This window comes from Indicator indicator, chromosome 20 (genome assembly GCF_027791375.1).
Source record: "Indicator indicator isolate 239-I01 chromosome 20, UM_Iind_1.1, whole genome shotgun sequence".
NCBI classification, from domain to species: Eukaryota; Metazoa; Chordata; class Aves; order Piciformes; family Indicatoridae; genus Indicator; species Indicator indicator.
The window spans coordinates 17449240-17472795 of record NC_072029.1 but is presented as its reverse complement, the minus strand read 5'-3'; the positions used below and the strand labels follow the sequence as shown (position 1 = coordinate 17472795).

Genomic DNA, 23556 nt, shown 5'->3' with positions numbered 1-23556 from the left:
CAGACAACCTAATTATCTCCAAGTTGGGGGCTTTATTACATTACTAAGAGGGACTGTTTTCTGAACAAGCACCCAAACTGCTAATAAAGCAGGAGGTAATGGATCTAGCTAATATTGATTCTAGTTCAGAAGGGATTTGAGTAGGTGTATGTCACTCAGCAGCAACAGCAGCAAACATGTCTCTAGTACTTTACATGGCAGATGGAAATAAAAACATTTGTTGATGTTTTTAGGTACACTCAAGCAACCTCAGAAGCTACCTTAAAAACCATGATGCAGAGACATGGTAGGAATGCCAGGGAGATGGCATGTTTCTTAGTTGCACAAGGATCAACCTGTCTGTGGGGTTTCCCATGTGATGCCCCAGAAACTTTCTTCAGGATACCAGAAATTAATTTTTTTTCCCATTTAATTATATATAAGTTTAGTGTTGTTTTTCAGTTTGTTTACCCAACCGCACTTTTCCCCTTGACATGTACGGAAAGAATTTTCTTTGTATTTACAAGGAACAAGGAGTTCAATGGAAAAAAGAAACAGTGTTTGGTGAAGAGAGAAAATCAAATGATTGTGATCAAAGATGTTCTGTAGCTCAAAGTGAATGCTGGTGACAAGTGCTTGGTGTTTCACAACAAGCACGCTCAGAGTGCTACGTTAATGGAAATGTCCTCTGCTCAGAGATGTGTGTCACGGATTGGTCAGACACTGGAAGCAGTGCTAACAGCAAGGCTCTTTTAACAGCAACAACAACAAAAAGAGTGCATTTGCAGAATTATTTCTGTTTCTAGATGTGTTTCAGGGTTCAATTGGACTGTTCTTTTGGATTTGTCCACGATGATTCTCTTGGCAATTTCAGCTTCTTCTGTTTGATTTGATAAAAATAAATGGAGAAAACTTGGATTGTCCAAATTTTCAAGGGGCTGACAAATTCTATAAATCTGCTTTTCAGTTGAATTCCCAATTTGTAGCTTATCCAATTTTGAACACCTTGGTTTAGCCCTTGGGGGAAGATCCAGTAAGGATCTAGTACAATGATCAAGCAGTGAAAACTAGTCTTGGCTTCAAGTGGACTGTGCTTTGCAAGGGCTACAGAGCAGCAGATGTGCTGTGCACTGCCTGTAATCAGACATCATGGGCCTTTTGAAGGCCCTCTACCCTACTGTGTAGAAAGTGACCCTTGAGGACAAAATTACCGCAACTCACAGATGATTGTTTATGGTGATACTGCCAAAGGGAAGAGGTGTAGCTGGACACAATGCTTTAGGGTGTGCTCAGGGACCTACTGCAAGGCCAAACCCCAACAATTAGTGCCTGCCCCAGGCACTAGCAGATGGCCAATACCAGATGAGAAGTGAGGGAGTCTCCAAGGGCACCGCTTTCAGGAGGAGATGCAGTCCTCATCCCGACTTCAGCTCCAGTATGGCATCTGGCTGCAGCACACCAGCAGTGCCTTTACCGGGCATTGCCCTGCTGCCATTGCCAGACCCAATCTGCCACCAGGGAGATGTCAGGACCATTTTGTGTCAGGCTGCACCAACCTGCTTCATGTTGCCCATGCAATTATGGCTTGCTCCTTCCCCATGACTATTAACCAGTCATTTTGATGAGATGACCAGTACTGCAGAGTCCTATGCTTCCCCACAGAGTAAAGACTTACGTGGGCTGCAGTAGCTTGGAATTACCTATCCATGAGAAAGGAAGATATGTTTCAGCTCTAAAGCATTTCCACTTTTATCTTCTTGTAATTTCACAGGAGCATTTTTTTGCTGTTCTTAGACTGCTGCTTTTTGTTCCCTTTCTGTCTGAAGGTTTGGAAAAGCAATAGAAACAGCAAGGAAATTTGTCCATTAGGAGAAACAGACAAGATGCTATTGATGTGCAAAGTAAACTAACAGACAGATAAAAGAGAAATTTGTCTATGTTCTTTTCACTTTTTTCACTGGCAACTACAACAGGGAGCTGGCTTTTCAGAAAAGCGTGCGTGTTTTAAGTCAGTTTGTGTCCCCTTTGGATCTCAAGGTCAGACTGCTTAGAGTTTTGGTTTGGTTTTTTTTTGTCTTTCACATGATAGATCCTGTACATTCAGCTCATGGGCAGGAGTAGTCTACAAGAGCATGCTGACAATGAAAGCACATTTGCATCATGTCTGTACTGATATTACCAAAAAGACTAGTGAACAGGAAGGAAAAGCAGCCAGTAAAGCTACTTCAGGATGCAACAAGAAAGCACCTTTGGCAACTGCATCCTAGTAACTGTTGCTATAGAAACTTTAGCTACCTTTATCCTCACTATGACCTTGATTTTTCTTAACAGAGTACATTAAAATAATGTACAGTGTGGGGCAAGATTCTGTATGGTTTGGTAGCATCTGCTGTCACTGAGCATGTAACAGATGAGGGAATGACCACAAACTGTAGTACTCCTTAAAGTTTTTGACTGAGTCCTAACTCTTTCTATAGTCAGAGAAAACCTTTGTTTTCCTTTTGTGTTGTGGCACTTCCCTAAGGTAATTAATAGCAACACATAAAATTGCATCAGATACTTGTTTTGGTAGTCACCAGGAGTACTGAAAGCAACATTTTTATGGGAAGGTCTCCACGGGAAGTTCTCCATGCCACCTCACTGTCAGTGTACTCATTACAGCATGTACAGTGATGCAGCACTTTGACCTTTCTGAGCTATAGCAACATTCCTTTGCCTTTATGCATTCTCCACATGGTGATTTAAAGGCCCTTGGGAGACCTTCTCACATCCCTCAAGGTGTAGAGAAGAAATGTGCTCTACCAAGGAGCACAGATACTTCCACTGCTGCTTTGCACAGCTCAGTGCTGAGAGCCTGCAACAATGTGTATGTCCACCAGAACATGGCAAACAGCATGCTCTCCGACAGCTCAGTCCCCTGACTACAAGCAAACATGCCCAGTGAAGCAACCTAGTTGTGCTGGAAATTGGGAAGCTACACCAGAGAATAATGGAGAGAGAACCAGGTGGTCCTTTAATTCTGCTGCTGGCAACTAGAACCACTGCAGCCTGAGTTTAAATCTGTGTTGTTGTTATTACTTGGTTTATAAATATAAATATATGTTGTTGTGTTGTGTACTGGACAAGCAGAGTCCAGAAGAGCTCCCTTGGCTCGGAGGGTTTGCATTTCAGATGTGCAGTCCATAGATGAGTGGGGTGAAGATGGTGCTCAGGTGTCCTCATTGCACATATATTTCTGGGAAGCCACAGCAGTGAGTAAGGTCAGGAGAAACGACCAGTTGTAGGTGATCTCTGGACTAGTCAACTTTGTCAGGCAGGTTGTGGACTGGCAGTGTGTGTTTAAGTTGCTGCATCAATGAGTCTGTCACAAGGAATGTGATACTTGGGAGCTTTGGCATATGTCTAGTAGGACTGGTGTGTCCATAGCACTCAGCAAATTCAGTTTGATAAGGTACAGCTGGCTTATTACTGGGAAAGGCTGATGGAGTGAGATGACTTCTTCAAATGTTACCCATGTAAAGGTATTTTGGAAAGAATGAAGCATGTTGTTTAAACTACCATAGCTAATAAAGTAATTACACCCCAGAGTAGTAAGCAATATTAATACATTTATTACAAACCTGCAGGCTGTACCACAAACCTTAATTTAACTAGACTTTTGATGTAAATTACATCTACTCTGTGTTGGATACAGTGACAGGAAAATGAGGATGGTTTACTCATGGTGAGAAATCCTCTCACTTGGGTATGAGAAAAAACAGAAAACATAAATGTTACCTGAAAGATGCTGCAGGGGCTGCAGGGGCCATGGACATAGCTTTAGGTATTATACAGCCTTAGGGGCAACAATAACAGTCCTCACTCCTAGGGATCACTTGTGTATTTGGAAGATCATGTCTCTGGTTAAACAGCAGCAGTAGGGATTAAATCCAAATCCACTCAGTTCTTAAGGATGGGTAATATTACCTCTTAGTCAAAGCTGTAATAAGCTCATCAGCCACAGGAGAGAAGCAGACTTACTAGGGACTACAGTCTTCATTAAGCAGTAATCTACTGTTATGTTTATGATGATAAATTATTGCCCTACATTTCATTTGATGAGTTAGACAGAAGATCCAGCATCTGGCCACTGGACTGAGTGAGAAGAAATGAGTTTGCTTACCTTGCTGCACAATCAAGTCTAAAAAAGCCATACTGCAGCAGAGGGAGTTCTTCCGCTCACTGCTTGTGTGCATGCATGGAGGGTTCTGATGTCTCAAGCTGAAACCAGTGGTTTTCCATCTGCTTGAGCAAGTAGCCAGTGGGGGAGGCTGAAACATTTTTCCTGGATACAAGTCAGCAGCATGCACAGGTCAGTGGGTGCTCTGAGTCTGTAAGCAAGCCTGCTCATGGGCATCTCCTTCCCTTTTCTCTTTCAGTTTTAGCTCCTGAATGATGTCAGTCTATATTCTGAGCTTTTCTTCTGGTTTGTTTTTTTTTTGCCCCTGCTGCATTTGGTTGGATTTGCTTGCACTTCCTGCCTTTCAGACCATTGGTACCCCTTACTTAAAAAAAATTCTCTCCTTTATATGCCAGGAGTGAGAGGTGAGAGCTGCTGAGGGCTCCTAGTCAGACCTACCTAATGTGAGGAATACCATCTGCAAGTCAGATGTTGGCTCTTAGATGGCAATTAATGGGAAATTTTAAGTCAAACTCTCCAGTCATGATTAGTCTTTAATATAACAAAACAAGAAAGAGGAGGGGAAGGAGAAATCCCTGTGACTCAAGAGAGTCCCAAGGGAGGGCTACGAGGATGCTTAAAGGACTGCAGCATGTGCCCCATGAGGAGAAGGCTGAGAACCCTAGGGCTTTTTAGACTGGAGAAGAGAAGACTGAGAGGGGATTTAATAAATGTTTGTAAATATCTGATGGCTGGGTGTCAAGAGGAAAGGGACAGGCTCTGCTCAGTCGCACCCTGTGATAGGACAAGGGGCGATGGATATACACTCCAACACAGGAGGTTCCACCTCAACATGAGGAGAAACTTCTTCACTGTGAGGGTCAGGGAGCACTGCAATAGGCTCCCCAGAGAGTTTGTGAAGTTGCCTTCTCTGCAAATTTTCAAGACCCATCTGGATGCATTCCTGTGCAACCTGCACTAGATTCTATGGTCCTGCTCTGGCAGGGGGGTTGGACTCAATGGTCTCTCGAGGTCCTCTCCAACCCTTGACATCCTGTGATCCTGTGACTTTCAGGCAGACAGCACCCACTGAGAGCAATGACCAGCTTTGGCTGGGGTGCTGCTGCTTTTCCACCCAGTTCATCCTTATAACATCCTTTTTTTTTTTTTTTTTAAGATATTGCCCTGTTTCAGAATGGGTGTTTTCATCTTGTCAGGTAACACAAGACCTGTTAGAATAAGGATCTTTGTCTACTCCTTCCCAACCACTGCACAGTATGCACTACTTGCATGGCTGCTGGTCTCCTCCCTCCAAACCAAGGGAAGTGAAAAAACATGGAAAACGCAGAGAAAAACTCTCAGGCCTAATACTTAAAGGAGATCTAAGTCTCTTTTGTGGCCTGAGGATTTTAGCACAAATAAGCAAAGAAAACTCTACTGTGCACATCAACAAACCTTGGAGGCCATGGGCACTGTCTGTCCTTCCAAACTTTACTGTCAAACTTTGAAACCCCATCTTGCTCACCAAGGTAGTTTCCATTCCTCTGGAATGAACCATGTGTCAAAGCTGTCAGCTACTAACATTTCAGCTTGGTTTCTGTATTCTTGGGCTTAAGCTGCGACCTAAGCAGGAACACTGGGGAGCGCTTACCACAATGTGGTTTTGGTTTTTAATTTTGGTGTGTCTGTGGTATGCACTTTATCTCCCATTATTGTTTCTCTTCCATAAGCAATCTGGTGTAGCAACCCATAGTGTGCTTCTGTAACCTAAACCAAAATGAAAGTGCAGCCTTTACCTCACGGATGTCATAGCTGCTATGAGCAGCTGTTTGCTGCTAACTCCTGGTTACATGTGGACAACCCTCCCTGTATTTTCAGCATCTGAATGTTACAATCTTGCACATGGTTGCTTTATAGATCTTCTTTCATTTCACAACCCTATTGGCCACTATAGTCTGGATTAGCAGGTTACTTGGTTTACCTGGATTAAACTCTTGAGACAGAGCATTTTGTAATTATGCCCCTCAGCTACAACTCTCTGGCATTCCCAATCTGTGTTACTTAAAGCAAAGCTCTTTCTTATGTTCTTTAATTTCCTGTACCAGTGCCAGCTTACCATGGTGATTAGAGGCTGATGGATGGGTAGGTAGACCGATGCTTTTAACTTTTCTGAATCAATGACACTAATTTTATTGTGATCAATTGAACAGCATCCTGCAAGGATCGTGTGTGGAGGATGCTGTATTTATATGGCTTGTTGTTGTTGCCCCTCCCTATGCATCAGAGGATAGTACAGTCCTGTGAAATGCTTCCCTGAGGTAAAAGAAGTTAAAGAATTTGCTGAAAAATATGAAGGGAGAGGCTTAATATTATGCATCGAAGATGCTTCAGCAAAATCTTGGGACTCTTTAAAAAAAAATGATTAGAGGAAATGGTGTCAGTTGCAGAATAATATTCTCATGTGAGAGTCTTACACCTAAATTTCGGTAGAGTGTTTTTCTGGGAAACAGCATTTTGCTTTCCTTTCAGCATTTCTGACACATTCCCTTACCCCATGGGTTATCTCTTCTGTTGGCTACAAAAGAGGGTGAACAAGAATGAGGAGTTGAAAAGTAGGATATTTTGTCTCAAGTGTCTGGTCTCTGTAAGAAAGATGTGAGCTAACATTAATAGCATTTTTGAGCTGGAATTGATGCTTTTCATGCTGAAGACATCTTATTTGAATGCTCTTACACTGAACATAGTATTAGAGAACTGTGTATATGAACTGCAGAGTCAGACAGATCTTTTGGCATTAGCAATCTACTACTGAGCAGAAAAAGTTTTGGAGAAACACAAAGACAGAATAAAACATGAAAAAATACTAACTCTACTATAAATAGAAAATAGTCATCTGAGATAGGATTGCTTATTTTCACAGTCAGAGGAGTTGCATCTCCATGTCCTTAAGCTTTCCACGCTGTTGTGGTGAAATGTTTTGAGCAAGAAGCAACATTGGCAGTAAACCTAAATGTGACTTTGTAACCTTTAATCTTCTTGTGCCAAGAAATTCCTTTTGAAATACATCTAAGTGCAATCCTCCCAATACCACCTTTCTTTCAAGCTCTCTTGTACAAAATGGTGAAGAGAGTAGGAGGAGAGTCTCTCTCATATTGAAGTTAATGGCAAAATTTCCATTTTGCATCAGACTTTAGGCAACTTCTAGATGAAACTTAATTTCCAACTGGCTGCGTGGCTTAGACTTAAGTTCACATTAAACTTATCACCATCATGTTTTTCACCACTGTATTCAGAGGTTTTAGCCATTAGTAAGAACATTAAAATACAAGCTATGAGACCAGTTCAAAGGATCCACCTACAATTGGGCTGTCCAGTTCTTAACATGATAACTTGATTTCCAGACAAGCACAGTGTTTGAGTGCAGTCATTTTCACATGGCAAAAGGAATAAGTTTTACAAAAATTCTTACATCCTTCCAGACATGATGTTTTAGCATAAGCAAGTGGAAAGGGTTTCCTTCTTGGAAACCCAGAGGGTCCATTTCTCAGAGCTCTTGAACAGTGTCAGCAGCATGTCACAGGCACTGAAAGCTGTCTGCAGCAGCAGATCAGAGGCAGAAATCTCACGTCTCTATTGCAAAGAGTAACAGCAGATGCTGCCTTTGAGAGAGAGGAGATTTAGGGAAAAGGCTGCCTCAGAAAAGGATGTGGATATACAAGAGAGAGTCAGTGTGCATCTGCATATTTTAGGGGGGGGGAAGCTGAGATTTCTGCATTTTAGTCTCTTCTAACTCAGTAATATTACTGTAATTTTTATTCAAATGTGGCTTTTCCCAGGAAACAATAGATAGAGAAAGTAGGAAAGATCTAGAACAAGACATTTCTAGGCTGACAGGGGAAAAAATTAGAAGTGTCTCTTTCTCTTTCCTTGTGAGATAGAGTTACCATTGTCTAAATTCTCAACTAATATAAACTAACTTGACACTACCTAAGGCAACAGAATCACTTATTATATTCTCACTTGTGTGTTGCATTTAATTCATTAAACATCAGCTGTTCTTTTCTTTTTATTGTTATTTTTTACTGTTTTTTTCTGAAGACTACTGCAAACAGGGATATGCACACATTTTGCAGTGCTTCAGCGCTCCTTTTTTCAGCATTCAAAGCAGACTTACTTAAAAATTTGTGCTTGACTAATGATATTACATTAAGCTTCTTAAAGTGTTGTTGCATGTCTAATGTTGGTGACTGACATGCTAGATTTGTGTAACTTCAAAACCTGTAGCAGTGTATGCTCATCTTGGCATGCAAAACAGAGTTGCTATCCTGTGATTAGAGATTTGATTTATATCAGTATAAAAAGGATATTTTAAAAAACCCTCCTGAAATTGACACTGAGACACACTCTGCTTTCTCAGGAGTCAATTTATTTTTTTTTGGGTGGCATTTTAAAAAATACTTTGCATTATTTATATTACTGAAGGCAGTTCAGCAAACCTTGATCTAACAAGCAGAACATCAAGCTTACCAACTGCCAGGGCAGAGGTTATTGCTCCGTTATCAAAACACTGCCTGGAAGTTAATCTTCCTCAATGTCTCTGACAAAGTGCTTTCACAGTCCTTCTTATTCCAACCATCCCTGGTTCTGTCAGCTAGAGTTTGCACTGAATCATACCAGGCTCAGCTCTATCTGTAGCATAAGGAGAACAGAGAGAGATGACATTACCGCAAGGTCTACTCACATCTCGTTCTTCAGATAGTTCCTACCTGACAAATTCCCAAATACTGTGGGGCTCCAGGACACTGGCAACATCCTTGATCTAATATTCTCTTCCTATGATATATACAGCAGTAAGCCTCTGTGTCTTCAGCTTCTGATGGGGCACATCTTATGTTTGGAAAGTGGCTTGTAAAATGCAAGATATGTGAGGTCTTTTGACTAAGACTATCACCCCATTCCGGGAGAGAGGGTAACTTGTTGACCTGGCATCTCTTCCCCCTTGCATCTTCACTTTGCAATTCCAAATATCTGAAATGCTAGGTGTTCATTTACCATCTCAACTTAAGTTAAGGTTGCCAATTTCCTTTATATCCTATCAAAGGAAAGCTAAGATTGCAGAGATATTTAGTATTGTGATTTTAGCATCAACCTGTTTCCTGTGTTTTTACCCAGTGAAGGATTTTACCACTGAGGATCTGTGCTCTTAACCAAGAGCATTCAATATGTTCCCCTGGAAATTGCTTTCTCCATGCTGAAGCCATCTATGATGTATTTCATGTCTCTCACATTTTGCAGCACATGCCCTGAGGGATATATATGTCTGAAGGCTGGGGAAAACCCTGACCATGGCTACACAAGCTTTGATACTTTTGGCTGGGCCTTTCTCTCTTTGTTCCGTCTTATGACTCAAGATTATTGGGAACGTCTTTATCAACAGGTATGAGTTGTTTGATTGCTGTTAACAATTGTAAAATAAGCACATCATCTTGTTGCAGTTATATATCCAATAAGTAAAGACAAGAAAGAATTGCTGGTTATTAGGTAAACTGTGCTTGTGTGTGTTCTGGAAGAGGACCATCAATTGTTACAATCAATTTCTTAGAAGTGATGTTTGGGTAAAGGTGGGGCAAACTAATACTGAGAGAAGGGCACTTGGAATGGGTAATTCACCTCCATCTAAATGAAGTTTACTACTTAAGATCTTAAGTTCTCCATGTCACTACTTCACGATCTTTTTTGGTGACGGGTGTGACATACAGCATTCAGAAAAAAGCAAGACTACCTGGTACATTCTGTCTTGCTGCAAGCTTTTCATCATGGACACTTAGCTGGCAGGGGCACAGTCAGGTTCAGCTTGAAGTCTTGTGTGCAAAGTGATCTGCTAGTACGTGCTCATTTTAGCAGACATTTCCTGAAATGTATCTAAACTCTGAAGAATTACATATGATAGTTTGATGTTGTATGGCATATTCCGTCCACCAAGCCACTGAACATTCACTTCTGCATCTCAGTTGCCAAAACTTGAACATACCCAAGGAAATCAAGGGTGCTAGTGCTGAGTGACACTACTCTGAAGGTACTGAGGTAGACATCTTTGAAGGTTTTGAGGATTTATGCTTCACAAGCAGCCAACTGAATCTTCAATTTCGTTTCAGGAAAATGTAGAACAATGAAATTGAAGATTCTTTAAACTAGATTCACTTGCTTGGCACAGTGCTGCATGTTCACCTCTGGAAGGCTGCAGCTGTCATGGCAAGTGAGGGTGAACATCACTCCCTTTTATTACTTGATCATATCACACAGTGGTTTCTATTACTAGCATCAAATCGTTGACCGTGGGATGTATCTAATAGAAGCTTAGCCTGTTACCTTGACTCCAGTTATGCCTGTAAATCTGGTGAAGAACCAGGCAAGGCAGTCAGTGACACCCAAGATTTGGTTCTTCTTATTCTGAGACAGATGTCAAATTAATATTCAGACGAGTTGCACCCTAGCAGTATCTTTCTCTCCCTGCTGACTAAAGGATTCAGACTGCAAACAACTGAAGGGATACAGCATGAATCCTGCTTGGGAAGGTTCTATGCACTGGACAAAAATAGATTGAACTATTTGGGGGAAGCTTTTCCTGCAATGGATTGTAAGATTATTTGTTCTGAAAGAAAACCAGTACAGATACTTGGTAAAGAAAGCAAGCATTTCTTTAGAAAGTAATTTTACTGCAAGATATGTAATCTTTGACTGAGGTACAAAAATTTATTGGTGAGAAGATAATTGAATGTGATTGTTGTTTGTCATTAAAAGGATTCTACTAGGGTTATTCACAAAAGCTGAATTCAATTCCATTTCACTGTAAATCTGGTTTTTAATTTTTTTTTTAAATTTTCTTTTAAGAAAATATTTTCAACAAATGTTAGTGATTTTACTTTTGTGCTTACAGACTCTCAGATCTGCAGGGAAGATCTACATGCTTTTTTTTATGCTGGTCATCTTTCTTGGTTCATTTTATCTGGTCAACCTGATTCTGGCTGTTGTGGCCATGGCATATGAAGAGCAGAACCAAGCCACTATTGCTGAATCAGAGGAGAAGGAACGAAAGTTTCGGGAAGCCATGGAGATGTTAAAGAAAGAACAGGAGGTCAGTAAACTGTGTGACGTGATTACCCTGGGGTAACAAACAGATGGTACCTTGAGATTCACGTTCTCTTTGTTTTACATTTATGTGATCACCAAAATAGGATTTGCTTGAAAGCAGCTTAATGTTTAATGTCTTGGACAGAGTTACTACAGTTCTTTCTAAGAGAAAAATCATGTCTCTTCTACCTAGAACTGGGGCCATTTAGAGTTTATATATCCAGAGTCTTTCTGCTTTAATTGTACCATGTATGCCAGCAGAGGAGTTTATATTGGCTATCATGTAAGACATTTTAATGATGGTATAACTACATCTGCATTGGAGCATAAAACAGTTCTTTTGGTAGCTCAGTCATAGCCCCAGGTGAACCTTCTTCACCAGCACTTTAGTCCATGTTCATTTCTTCACTGTCTTATTCAAACTGCCATGAATATCCAACTGTCCCATAACGAAGATAGAGATGTAGGACAATCTGTTTGAGGCACACTATGACTTCATTCCTGAACAAGTAAACAGGCAGATCTTGAGGTTAAACTTTGCAGCTATGCATAGGATAGGGATTTAATGTTATGTCATAAGTTCAAGCAAAACAGGAAGGCCAAATGGTGGATGTAGCCATATAGCCTTAATAACACCAGTTTGCTTGTGTGGGGTTGAAAGCCTCTATTAAACAGCTAAAGAGAACACTTTAGGCACTGTAAACAAGAAGGCAATAAGAAAATTAGTCTGAAATAACATGTAGCACTGTAGTTCAGAAAAATAAATCCTCGAGATACAACATAAACTAATATACATAATTTTCTTTTGGGTACATATAGCTTCAGGGCCTAATCCAAAGCCCACTGAAATCCTTGGAAGGAAAACAGAAAATGCAATTCACTCTTAAAAGGGTGCTAGAAGAGGTTTATGCATCATTTAAGTAATTTTAAAGATCCTCTTTGATGGTTTAAGTAATAGATAAATGCAATTTAGTTCATGTACAGGCACTTCAAAGATGGTAACTGTCTGCTGTAACCTAAAGGAGAAAACTGAGCTCCAGCTTGTACCTATTTTATACAAATTTTCCTGTGTTTGGACTCCAGCTGAGCTCTTCCTAATAACAATCAACTTTGGTGGCCACAGCTGTAATTAAAGATATTATAGACTTTCCTTTTGAAGGCTTTGATTTCAGTTAAGCTGTATGTACACACACACACTTAAAAAAAAGGGAACACTAAGCCCTGAAAGTCAGAATGTGTCACAAGGAAGGTTGCTCATGAAAACCTAAATTGTTCCCATTTGTCTGTATACTTTATAACATAGTCTTCAGCCAACCATATTTCATTTTTCCTGTGCCCTCATTGGTACAAAGGGTGGACAGTGCATGACTCAAGAGCAGGTCTTGGCTGTCTCATAATTTGTTCTATAGCCTTAGGCCAGCACCAGCAGACTTCCTGATTTAGGCATTCAAAGCCTGCTTCAAAGACAAAATGACTAACATCCTCAAGTGGTTTTCAGTGCTTGTTGTCACTGCTCGGGCTCTGTGTGCTTCAAAAAGACTCATTCGTATTTATAATACTTCTGGAGGATTATCCTAACCTTATGGAAAGGAAGCTGGAGAGATCCATTGCAGTCCATCATGTTTGCTAGTGAAGCCCAGTACATCTGCAAATCAACTCCTGACATATCAAATTAGACACCTGGAAGAAGAGGTGCAGGAAAGTGAATCGAGTGGCTGCACCATGTAGCTTTTAGATGTCCTTCTCAGCTGCCTTTTCCCAGGCAGAGCTGTTCATTTTTAATTTGGCTCTACAAGACTTTATCAAAATCCTGGGTTCGACTTTCTCACTGGACCACTAAGTTGTTGCTTCAAGCCCTGTCTCCTGAATAATCACGATGTGAGCTCAGCTTTTCTCTATCCTTCATCCACCTCCTGTCCTTGCTAGACATGTCTGGTCCTGCACACCTTTCTTGCCCCTGGGAATCATCACAGTGGGTCCAGCCACAGCAACCTAACATGAAAGGGTAGATAAGCAGGGTGTGAGGACATCCTTCATGCTCTGAGAAACAATTTAGACCAAATCCTTTCTCAATAGCTGAAAAAGGTAAGCAAGACAGAAGCAATTCAGCTCCAGCAATAGGTAAGAAAATGCTAAGAAACAGGAAATTAGCTTATTTTGCAGTAAGAGAACTGCATGCATAGTAGCACAACCTACAATATTTCCCAGATCAATAAAACATGATAGCAATCAGAAAAGAAAACCAAAAATCTTTAGACCAGCTTTTACACTGTGCAATATAAAGGCAGCAATATTATAATTGCTAGGCCTGCTTGGTCATTGTCAGTCAATTTACACAACTGGTCTAACACATTCCTAAACCTGAACTTAACACCAAAAGACTTGCTGAATCCTTATGAAGAGAAAGCACTTCAGCATAGCAATTAAATCAATTGACTTGGGGGGGGGGAAAGAACAACTAGACTGGTGTCTGAGTCCTCCTCCTCTCTGCGCTAAGCAGCTTGCTCAAGAAAGATATTTCCCACAGGAATTAAGTTTTGTTGTGCTCTCAGCTTGATAGAGCTACTGCTACTCCTTGAAATACATGATTGATTCTTTACATGACTGCTAAGTGCCTTCACTTTCCTTGGACTGATGCCTGTGGGAGGGAGGGAGGGAGTATATTGCTGTGGAGAGCTGATTGCCTGTTTGATTCTAGTGGCTTACAGACAATAGCACAGAGGATTCATCCTTTTCTCCTGTTCTTGGGAACCTGGAAAGGCTTGGGGGTTTTGTTCTTTTTTTTTTTTTTAATGGTTTTTTTTTTTTTTTTTTTTTGGGGGGGGTGTTTGGTTGGTTGGTTGTTTTTTTGTTGTTGTTTTGGTTTGGTTTTGTTTTGGTTTGTTTGTTCTTGTAATTCACTCTTTTCATGTCTTTGGGCTGGGGGCTCTGCAAATGGGCTTGTCTCCAGGTCTCTGATGAGGCTACCACTGAGACACCAGCACCTCCAAGCCTGACCTGCTGCTTTGTGCTCTGAGTCCCCTGCACTCCTCCCGCCCACACCAGGGATGGGGACCCAGTGTGCTGGTGTGGGCTGTGGCTTCCTCCCTGCACCTATCGATTCTTCCTCCTGGCTGCTCATTTCCTTCCACGGCTGTGGCTTTGTGCACCCAGACTGCCACATTCAGCTTCTGCTAGGTTTTTAGCAGTTGGTCTGTTATCAGTCAGCTCCTGCAGCGATCCCACCAGATAGCCAACACAGCACTGAAGCACACAGCAAAGCAAAGTCCACCTTATCTCCACTTAAGCCCACAGTTTTCTCTTTGCATCTCTGATCACAGCTGCCTGCAATGCTGCTTGGGATAAATGTTTACAAAAGCGTGCCAGCTCAATTGCCTGCTGTTCCTGGCATCCCTCTGTGTTAGGAAAGGAAAAATCCCAGCAGCCAGCTTGGCTGCCCTCCTGATTCAAGTCCATGAGGGGCTTAATCTGAAGTTCCCCAACTTGAGATTTTTATGACTGCCACGAGAAGGTTACTTCAGAGATGTGTGCACTTGCAGGTGTGTGCTCACAGAGTATTCCTTTTGTGAAATATCCAAGGATCTTGTGTTTGAGCTGTATATAAACTATTATTTTGTGCAGCCATTCATAATGCTCATAGCATCTGGGTGGCAGACCTGCATGGGTGCTTTTGTACTAGGAACCTGTCTTGCTTCTTTATTTTCTTATGGCTATACGTAAAGGTTAGAAATAGGCTGAGTGGTTCCAGCCATGTGAGATAGTTTTATGATTAGTGACCACCTATACAGACTTAATATTTAAAATGAAAAATAATTAGTGAGCAGAGTCATTATTAGTTCTCACTGAGATCCTTAACTCAATTTTGTACCTTCTACCATCTTTTGTTTTAGGCACTAGCTGCTAAAGGAATTGATTCAATGTCACTCAGTTCATTGGAAATGTCACCTTTGGCATCCAAAAATGCCAAGGAAAGAAGAAATAAGCGAAAGAAAAAGAAAACTTTGGGGGCAGAAGAGTATGGGGAAGACCAAAGGAATCCCAACTGTGACTATGATGATGGTCAGAGGAGAATGGTAAGTCATGTTCTGAAATGTCACTTACTGCACTTTGCTGGATAAGCAGAGCTGTAGATAAGCAACCAAAGCTGAAACTTTCCAACTGTAAAGAAGAATCAGATATTTCATATCACAACTGACCTTCAGACTGTCTTTGAGAAGAGTGGAAAGAAATATAGGACCACTTTACTTTTAAAACTAATCTTTAAAATGCCCATTAAGCATTCTTACAAATCTATTTTGTTGCAATTATTAATTTTTTTTCCACATTGAGATTGCCCATATCTGGTTTATTTTCTTACTTTAATTTCATTCATCTGATTATATCTATCTTATCCCTACTAGAGACACAAAAATTTCTTAGGACAAAATTGCAAAACCCAAAAAAAGAAAAGAGAGGAGGAGAAAAAGAGGAAACTTGTCTCTGAGGGTTTTTTAAATGCTATGCAAAGACATTATTAACATTTTTATTCATTTGCTAGTTGCCTTCAAGTCAAAACTTTGTGGCACTTGGTTCCACTTTCTACTGCAAGGAAAAATAAAATGAGGCTGTTGTTAAAGTTAGGGTTTTATGTAAATGTTACTGACATGCATGAATATGAATCTGCACATGCTGTATGTATCAAATGATCATAAGTAGCTTCAGGCAATTTGTCTTTGCTTAACTGAGGGCAAAGTTTAAATCAGTTTATTTTGTTTTTTTGAATAGCCATGTAATGGGCTAAGTCTTTTTGTATTTTGTTGTCAGTGAATTTAGGAGTATTTGGCAGCCATAAAAAGCTCATAGAAAACTTGTAAGTGGTGTAAATAAATGTGACCAATTAATGACTCCCCAGCTCACAAAATTTACACTGAGCTGGCTTTCTGCCAATGAAATGCATTTTTTTTTTTAATCTCAGAGGTTTTGTTGTTGTCTTATTGATTGAGTGGGTCGTGTTACAAATTGCACCTTTCTTAAAGCTAGAGTTGCTCTTCAGCTTCATTCTGGATGGCTTTCAAGACACCATGTACCAGAATGACCATGGATTGGAGCTGGGCATTGCCAGTTTGTTTCTGAGATTAATATTTCTTGTTTTCACTTTTCGCCTCTGGATGTCATATGCATGAGAAACATGGGAGACACATTTCAAAGCTTATAGTAAATCTGCTCTGCAAGACACTGTCTGGCATGGTTCGAGGGAGTAAGGCTGAGTCATCATTCAGATGCAATCTGAGCAGCTGGAAGTGTGTTGCCATCGGAAATCAGACTCAGTGACTGTGCCGTGGAAACCCAGGCACGGAATTTTGACCAGTTCAAATTTGGTAGCAAGCCAAATGGGCTGGTTTTGGTTAGAAAGGGCTTGGGTTTTATACTTTTCCTTGTACCAGTATCACAAAACAGGCTTGTTACTTAACTCACTGATGTAAGCCACAGTGTGAAATTAAATCAGGCGTCATTTGGTTTGTCTGGTTTGTGGATACTGTGGAGCTCTGACCTCTCTTCATATATACTTGACTCACCACAAAGTTCTGAAGAAGCTGAAAATTCTGTACAAACCATAACCTATGCCTTACCTAAATGCTTTTACTCCAATGACTTCCTCTTCAGATACAAGAGAAAGGGATAGACCTGAATTCCTTATGCATTTTCTGAACATTCTTTTTACTGTGCCAGGGTTTAGGTGTGTCTAGTCCTTGGCTATGTCTTGCTGATACTTGATCAAAGTTGCACTTTCACTAGCTGATGTCAGAGTGGATGATATTTGAGTGTGAGGGAAGGCTGATGGGTACTCAGGTCACCTACCACTTAAAGCAGCCATGTGCATTGGGATAATCATTGTACAAACTAATAAACCATTTCCCTCTTCTTGCTCTTGTTTTTTATTTTAATTTTTTTTCCTTTATCACCTTCTTCCGTCGTATTCTGCTTCTTCTTCTTCTTCTTCCCTCTTCTTCTCATTTTCCCTGCAGTTCATTTCCTGCCCTATTTCTTTATCTCTTCTTCTCCTACCACAACGTTCTTGCCCTAGCTGTTTTGAAGATGTGTGATAATGCAGTAAACTGGAGCTGGATCCCCTTCCCTGCTCCTTTCTTCCACTCCTTGTGCTGCCTTCCCAGGTCCTTGGCACTTATCAGACCTGGGGAGGAGTAGAAGCATAAGGAAGCATGCTATGAGGTGAATGCCACCTTTACCCTTCCAATTTTGGTACATCTTTAACTGTCAAATATTAGACAAATACCTAATGGTTAGGAATGACTATTCAACCTCTTAACTTTGAGAAGGTTGAACACTTGTGTTTAAGTCTTTCTCTGAAGCACTTGATTTAAAATGGAACTTACTGCTCTCCCCAGACCTTCCTCGCTCCTGAAAACATGTTGCAAAATGTTGTTTCTCTTTCCCCTTTTTCCTTTCTGGGGGTTTCTAGACTCTCCTTGGCATTAGTTATGGTCCCAGTGCACACTTGGTGAAGCGCAGAACCAGCCACGGAAGCGTATTCAGTTTCCGACTCCGTGGTAGAGACACTGGCTCCGAAACAGATTTTGCCGATGATGAGATCAGCACTGCTGGGGAAAATGAAAGCCACCGGGGCTCTCTCTTAATTCCAAGATCTGGGAGGCGTCCAAGCATGCAAAGTCAAGTGAGCCATAGTTCTCACCCTACTACTCCCAACTACACCCAGACGGGCAAAAGGAACAGCTCAGTGGATTGCAATGGTGTGGTTTCCCTGATAGGAGGAGGCATCGGGGCACTCAACCCAGACCCTACTTCTCCTGCAGGGTTACTGCTCCCCCCAGTTATTATGGAAAAACCTGGGACAGGCGATCTGGTGAGTACTTTATAACTTTTGTATGTGATTCACGCTCTTGTTTCCTTCTAACCGTTGTTGGAGTTTGCTGTAATTGATTACGCCATATGCAGTCCGCAGTGAGAAGCCCATGCCCACCATCCTAGGGCAGGGTGGGGAGAGAATGGGTAACTCATGCAGCAGCATGGTGTCTAGTGCTGCATAAGAGAGGTCCCTGGCTTCTGAGGAGACTTAAGAGCCTGCTGAAGGCAAATACCTGTATCTTATGTTTGATACAAATTTTCTTTTCTTGTAAGGACACTTTTTAAGTTGGTTCTTTTGACATTTGAATATTTGGCATTGTCCAATGCCTGGAAAATGATGTTTTAAAAATGATTTAGTGTGAGTCTTACCATCTTAAGTCTCTGTTTTCACCCACTGGTTTCTCTCTCCTTGCATCTGACCTCTTGTCTTCTGTATAGCTACTTGTGGAGGGCTGTTCTTACAGCTCAAAGATAGTTCCCAGAAGGGTTTAGCATCCACTTCAAAAAACAACCAGGAAAGATGAGTACATGATCAACAGATTTCAAGCCTTTTTCAGATTGCCAGGTTTTTTGTTGCAAAGCACCACTGCTACAAACTATTTAGTAAGGCTGTAAATAAAACTATTGTCTGATACCATTAGGACCCAAGCACAGGTTTCCTTGAAAAAACATGAGGTGATGTTTTGGAAATAGCTGCTACAAAGGCAGGGCAATTTGGACAAGTTACCAGTTTCATAGGGTGGGAATTTACCTCTTTTAATGTAGATAATCCACATTGGAGCTCATCATTCTCAACAGTCTTTAAAGTAATGGAGATCAAGTCATTACAATCAACGTAGGCTCAGTGTTGTATTTCATATTAAGAGATCAGAAGTAGGTCAGAATGTCTCTTCCTGAAACTGCCTCTTTCTGTTTACTTTAACTACAAGGGGAGCCCAAGGTGAAAAACTCTATATTGCACATGTCTTAAGTCAGGGGAGATGGAGCCCACTCAGAGTAACAAGGTGCCATAACTGGGTGAGGAAATAAGCAAATGTGATTCTAACATGTATTGGGCAAGGTATTTCCTGAAGAGAAAGGTGAGTAAGATGGATCCTAGCTGTGGTGTCAGATTATCAGTAAATTGAGAAGTAGCCTTTTTTTTTTTTTTTTTTTCTTTAGAGCCAGACAGCTTCTTCTCTTTCATGCTTTGGATTGAATTTTTTTTCCTCACCTATCCAGGCGTTCCCTGTAGTCCTGCGAATAGACACTCACACTGTACATGAGAGGAGGGGCTGTGCTGTGTGTGGGAAGCTAGCTGGTGTGAGAATTATCTGTTTGGTTGACAGTTTTGAGGCTGTTGCTGCTTTCTCAGATGTTCACACCTTTGTTCATTTAGGACTTTGGTACTCCTGTTTTTACTCTCAGCAGTCCTGAGAGGAATCTCTAGACAGCTGAGCAACACAAGCACTATTTGTAGATAGTGAAGTTTTATTTGACTCAACCTGGCACAAAACAAGCTGTGCATTAAAGGAACTGTGAAAGAAAGTTTGTGCATCTGTTTAAAAAAAATAATTGGAACCAAAGTAGAAAGGCTTCAGTAGCTGAGCAGTGGATGTCCCCCTTTTCTCTGTGAGCAAAGCAGCTCTGCAGCCTGCTGAGGCTCTCCCAGCTGTCAGAAAAAGCTTAACCGAGCATGAGAGCACTCAGCCTTTCACAGGAAATATTGGTATTTTACAGGACTGGGCCTTGAGGTGACAGGGAGGCTGAGAGCTCTGCTGGCATTTCTTTTCAGTTGCCAACTTCCTGCCTTTTAAAAGACATGGATGTTGAAAACCGAATGGCCTGGGTGGGTGACCTCACATGGCAGTTCCCTGGTCATCTAGGAAATAACACCCAGACACTAGAGTAACAGATGCTCATTCAGTGATGCAATGTGAAGGATGTTGTGTCTTCTGAAAACCAGGTTTGATATCTAATCTATCCAGAAAATATGAGCTGGAGTTAAAAGCTAATTGGCAAGGAGCCCATTGCTGTACAGATGTATTTGCTACAGGAACTGTGAGTGCTGAGTATAAACGTGCAGCCTCAGCTGTGCAAAAGGAAATAGCAAATCCAACACCTCAGCGTGCTTGGAGACAAAGCAACACATTTCTGGGCTTTGTGTTCGATTGTCTTTGCCTTTTTTTCTTTTACAATTTTGAAGTTGAGTTTGTTCTTTCTGGCAGCTCTGGTGTCTTTTTATAGTCTCTTGATATGTTTGGGGAAGGCAAAACAAAGATGTTGCAAGGTGAAGTTAAAGCTACCTCATTAACCCCCACCTAACCTTGCCCCTGTTATTTATTGTGTATGAGTGTAAGCTCCTAGTGAAAAAGGACCCATTAGTGCTATCTGTTGTATCTTCCCTGAACAAGAAAGGAAGGGCTAATCTGTGAAAAGGCATCACTGCAGCATGTGTTAAGCCCTGATTTACAGCTTCCTGAGGCATAAATGTGGCTTCACTCACGTAAAACAATGTCTGAGTTGGTGGAGCTGGCAAAACACATTTTACAGTATGAGGTTTTGAAGACATGTTTGTTAGGTTCCTCTGTGATGCTTATTAGTATCAGGTGAGCGTAACACAGACCTGTCTGACTGCTACTAAGCAGGGAGACTGCTGAATTCTGGTTTGGGGACAGCTTGTATGAACGTTTCTAGCTTGAAAGGAAGAGTAAACATCAAACAAGATCAGACTGTCTCTGGGTCTGAGTTTCCAACTGCAGCCCTCAAGCAGGTTGTAGCTGTGGCAGATAATTTCCAACTGGGCCCTTCTAAGGTTTCTCAGGGGAAGCATAAGAAGTCACTATCCACTTCTGAGAATTTTAGACTGATCTGTTTTAGCAACATTCAGCCTGCAGATTTTGCCCCAGGCCAAAGTAGCTGGGACCACAAAGAACAACTTCCATGCCTCTGTGTCGTTGCAACTGCTGTTCTCCCAGCCAAGGGCCCTCTGCCCACAGGAATGGCTGCGGGTGGCAGCTGAGCTGGCATGAAGGCATCTGTGCAGCTTGTGCCCTCTCCCATGAGAGGTGGCTTCAGCAGATTATCACACTATTCAGGCTGGTGACTCAGATGAGAGGTCTCCTGACACTTGGCAGCAGAAGGGCATGTTAGCTTAAAAAAGCCAGTTTCAGATGCTCCTCAGATGGCCCTGGCTGCTTGGTACAGATGGTTATGAGTGTGCTTCCACGAGAAGCCAAGTGGACTTGAATTTTCCAGGTCCTTCCCCTAATCCCTAAATACAGCTAGTGAAACAGGAGAGATTTCAAATGTCAATGGATGGTGTTTAGGGCCATCAGTCTTGTCGTCTGGGGATAGTCTAACTGGTCAGCAGGCTTGCCATGGCAGCACAGAGGGTTACACTTCAGTGTTCAAGCTAGAAAGCTTGCTGAGGTCATATGAAGAGCAAAGTGGTGTAATATAAAAATATGATCTACAAGCACCCTCCAAAAAGGTGGCTTTGGGTCAAACAGTTTTCACCTGGACATGAAGAGCAACAGGTTCAGGGAGATTGTTCCAGGAAACCCATAGTAAGTCCTAGTTGCTCTCCTGGAAATCTTTGGTATATGCTGCAGAGGGCTGATCCTGATCTCCTCCTAGCTTTCTTCAAGATTTCAGCAAACTTACCCCTGTGTAAATACAACACAAGCAGGACCTGGTGGTTATGCTTAAAGACCGCATTTTTTTGACATGACTTGAGAATGACAGGTTTGAAAAATGATTCATTTTTATGCTTCTGCTGATTGCTGAGATAGGATTTGGGCTTTCACTGTTTTTAGAGGAAGTGTATACATTATGTAAGTAACCTCAGGGCACAATGTAAAGTTTCAGTGAAATCCTGTAGTACTTACTTGCAGCTATGCATTACTCTGTTGTGTCCTGGTGTTTCTTGGTTAGGAGGTTAGAGTAACATCTCCCTTCACAAGGTATTGATCTGTTTGAGCAGGGTTGAATTAAGTTAATGAGCTGTTACCTGAAGTTCAATTTATCCATGGAGTGCAATGAGGATGAGTAAAGTGTAACAGGTGATTGATTGTCAAGTATTTTCTGAGAGTTAGGAAATACCTATGACAGCATTCCCTCTTGCCTCCTAAAGCCAGATGGAGTTCTTTCTGTAACTCTGCAGGGAGACCACAAGGTTTTTACTTTAGTTTGACTTTCCAGTTTTTTTGGAGATTAGAAGTGGCAAAGAAATGGATGCCAGACTGAAGAGGTGGTTCTTTACAGGCATGCAGGTGGTTGTTAGCTGGTGGTTCCCACTGCTTTGCTTTCCCTGGGGTATCTGCTCACCAGAGCTTCCTATCAGCCCGAGAGGAGTGGAGCTATTCATGATAGTTTTGGCATGGGCAACAAGGCCAAGGTTGGAGCTACCCAGAGTCTCCCTCTTGCACATACAACCTTCCTTGAATTTCCATTTGGTTGTTCATATGCTGTTTTTTTTTTTTTTTCCTCTTAGGAAACTAGAAATGCTGAGTATTTCTACCATGACAGGAATAAAAGCTAGTGGGGAGCGAGCCCTTAAGAAGGACCAGACTGCTCACTGAGATGACAAACTAAGAATTTAGAAGCTTACCTTGTCTGTTTGGGTATTTTTGGTTTTTGTTCTGTTTGTTTGCTTGTTTGTTTTTTGGTAACAGAACAAAACAAAACCCAATCCAACCAACCAAATCCTAGCACAATAACAAACAAAAAAGACTTTAGCTTTTGTTGCCACTAAGCATAACACTCTTTTGCTGACCACATTGGTTTGATATTTTCTTGTTGACCCTAAAATAGCCCTGAGGTGAAATTTGTTGTTTTGTTTTGGTATGTTTTTTTCTTCTTGCTTTGCCACAGGACTGGTGAAAAGGGAAAGTGTTAGCAGTTTCAGTGTTCAGAAAAAAGGTCAACAAAATAAGTCATCCAAAAATTGCTGCCAATAGTCCTTTGCCACTGCCCTGTGCAAAGAGTCGTCACCACAACTCTAGTTTCTGCTCATTTCAAACTTTGCTTTAGCACATCCTAAGCATAAATAATTCAGATTTGACACAAATATTGCAAGCTGTTCCCATTTACAGTGCATCTCTTTAAATAATCAAGCATCTGCAAAATTAAATGGCTTTTTTTTAAATGCTGTGTGCTATTATGGTCACCTTGAATCTCATTAAATATTTGTGCTAGTGCCTTACTGGGTCCATTGTTCATGGTGTGGCCTGTCCACCTCCTTTTATGCTTGAAGAGATTTTTACTGTACAAGGAAAATTAAACCTGTCCCAGTTCCCAAATGTGGTCTTTAAAATGCTGCTGTGTTTAAGCCCAAGCCCATCCTCACATAATAGTTTTGACATAGCTCAGAATTGTAGGCACTCAGAAGAAAATAATTCTGTAGTGTTATTCATCCTCATTTACATGTAAATTACTGAATA

General features: G+C 41.3%; 1 protein-coding gene across 1 annotated transcript in view; it reads left to right on the top strand.

The window, feature by feature from the left end:
* The window catches only part of LOC128973714 (sodium channel protein type 5 subunit alpha-like), a 174336-nt gene that overhangs the window by 41883 nt on the left and 108897 nt on the right, over positions 1-23556 (top strand). The window contains exons 8-11 of the mRNA XM_054390103.1: positions 9434-9575; positions 11076-11273; positions 15160-15342; positions 17730-18131. Coding sequence (XP_054246078.1) covers positions 9434-9575; positions 11076-11273; positions 15160-15342; positions 17730-18131 — 925 coding nt within the window. The remainder of the gene's footprint in view (positions 1-9433; positions 9576-11075; positions 11274-15159; positions 15343-17729; positions 18132-23556) is intronic.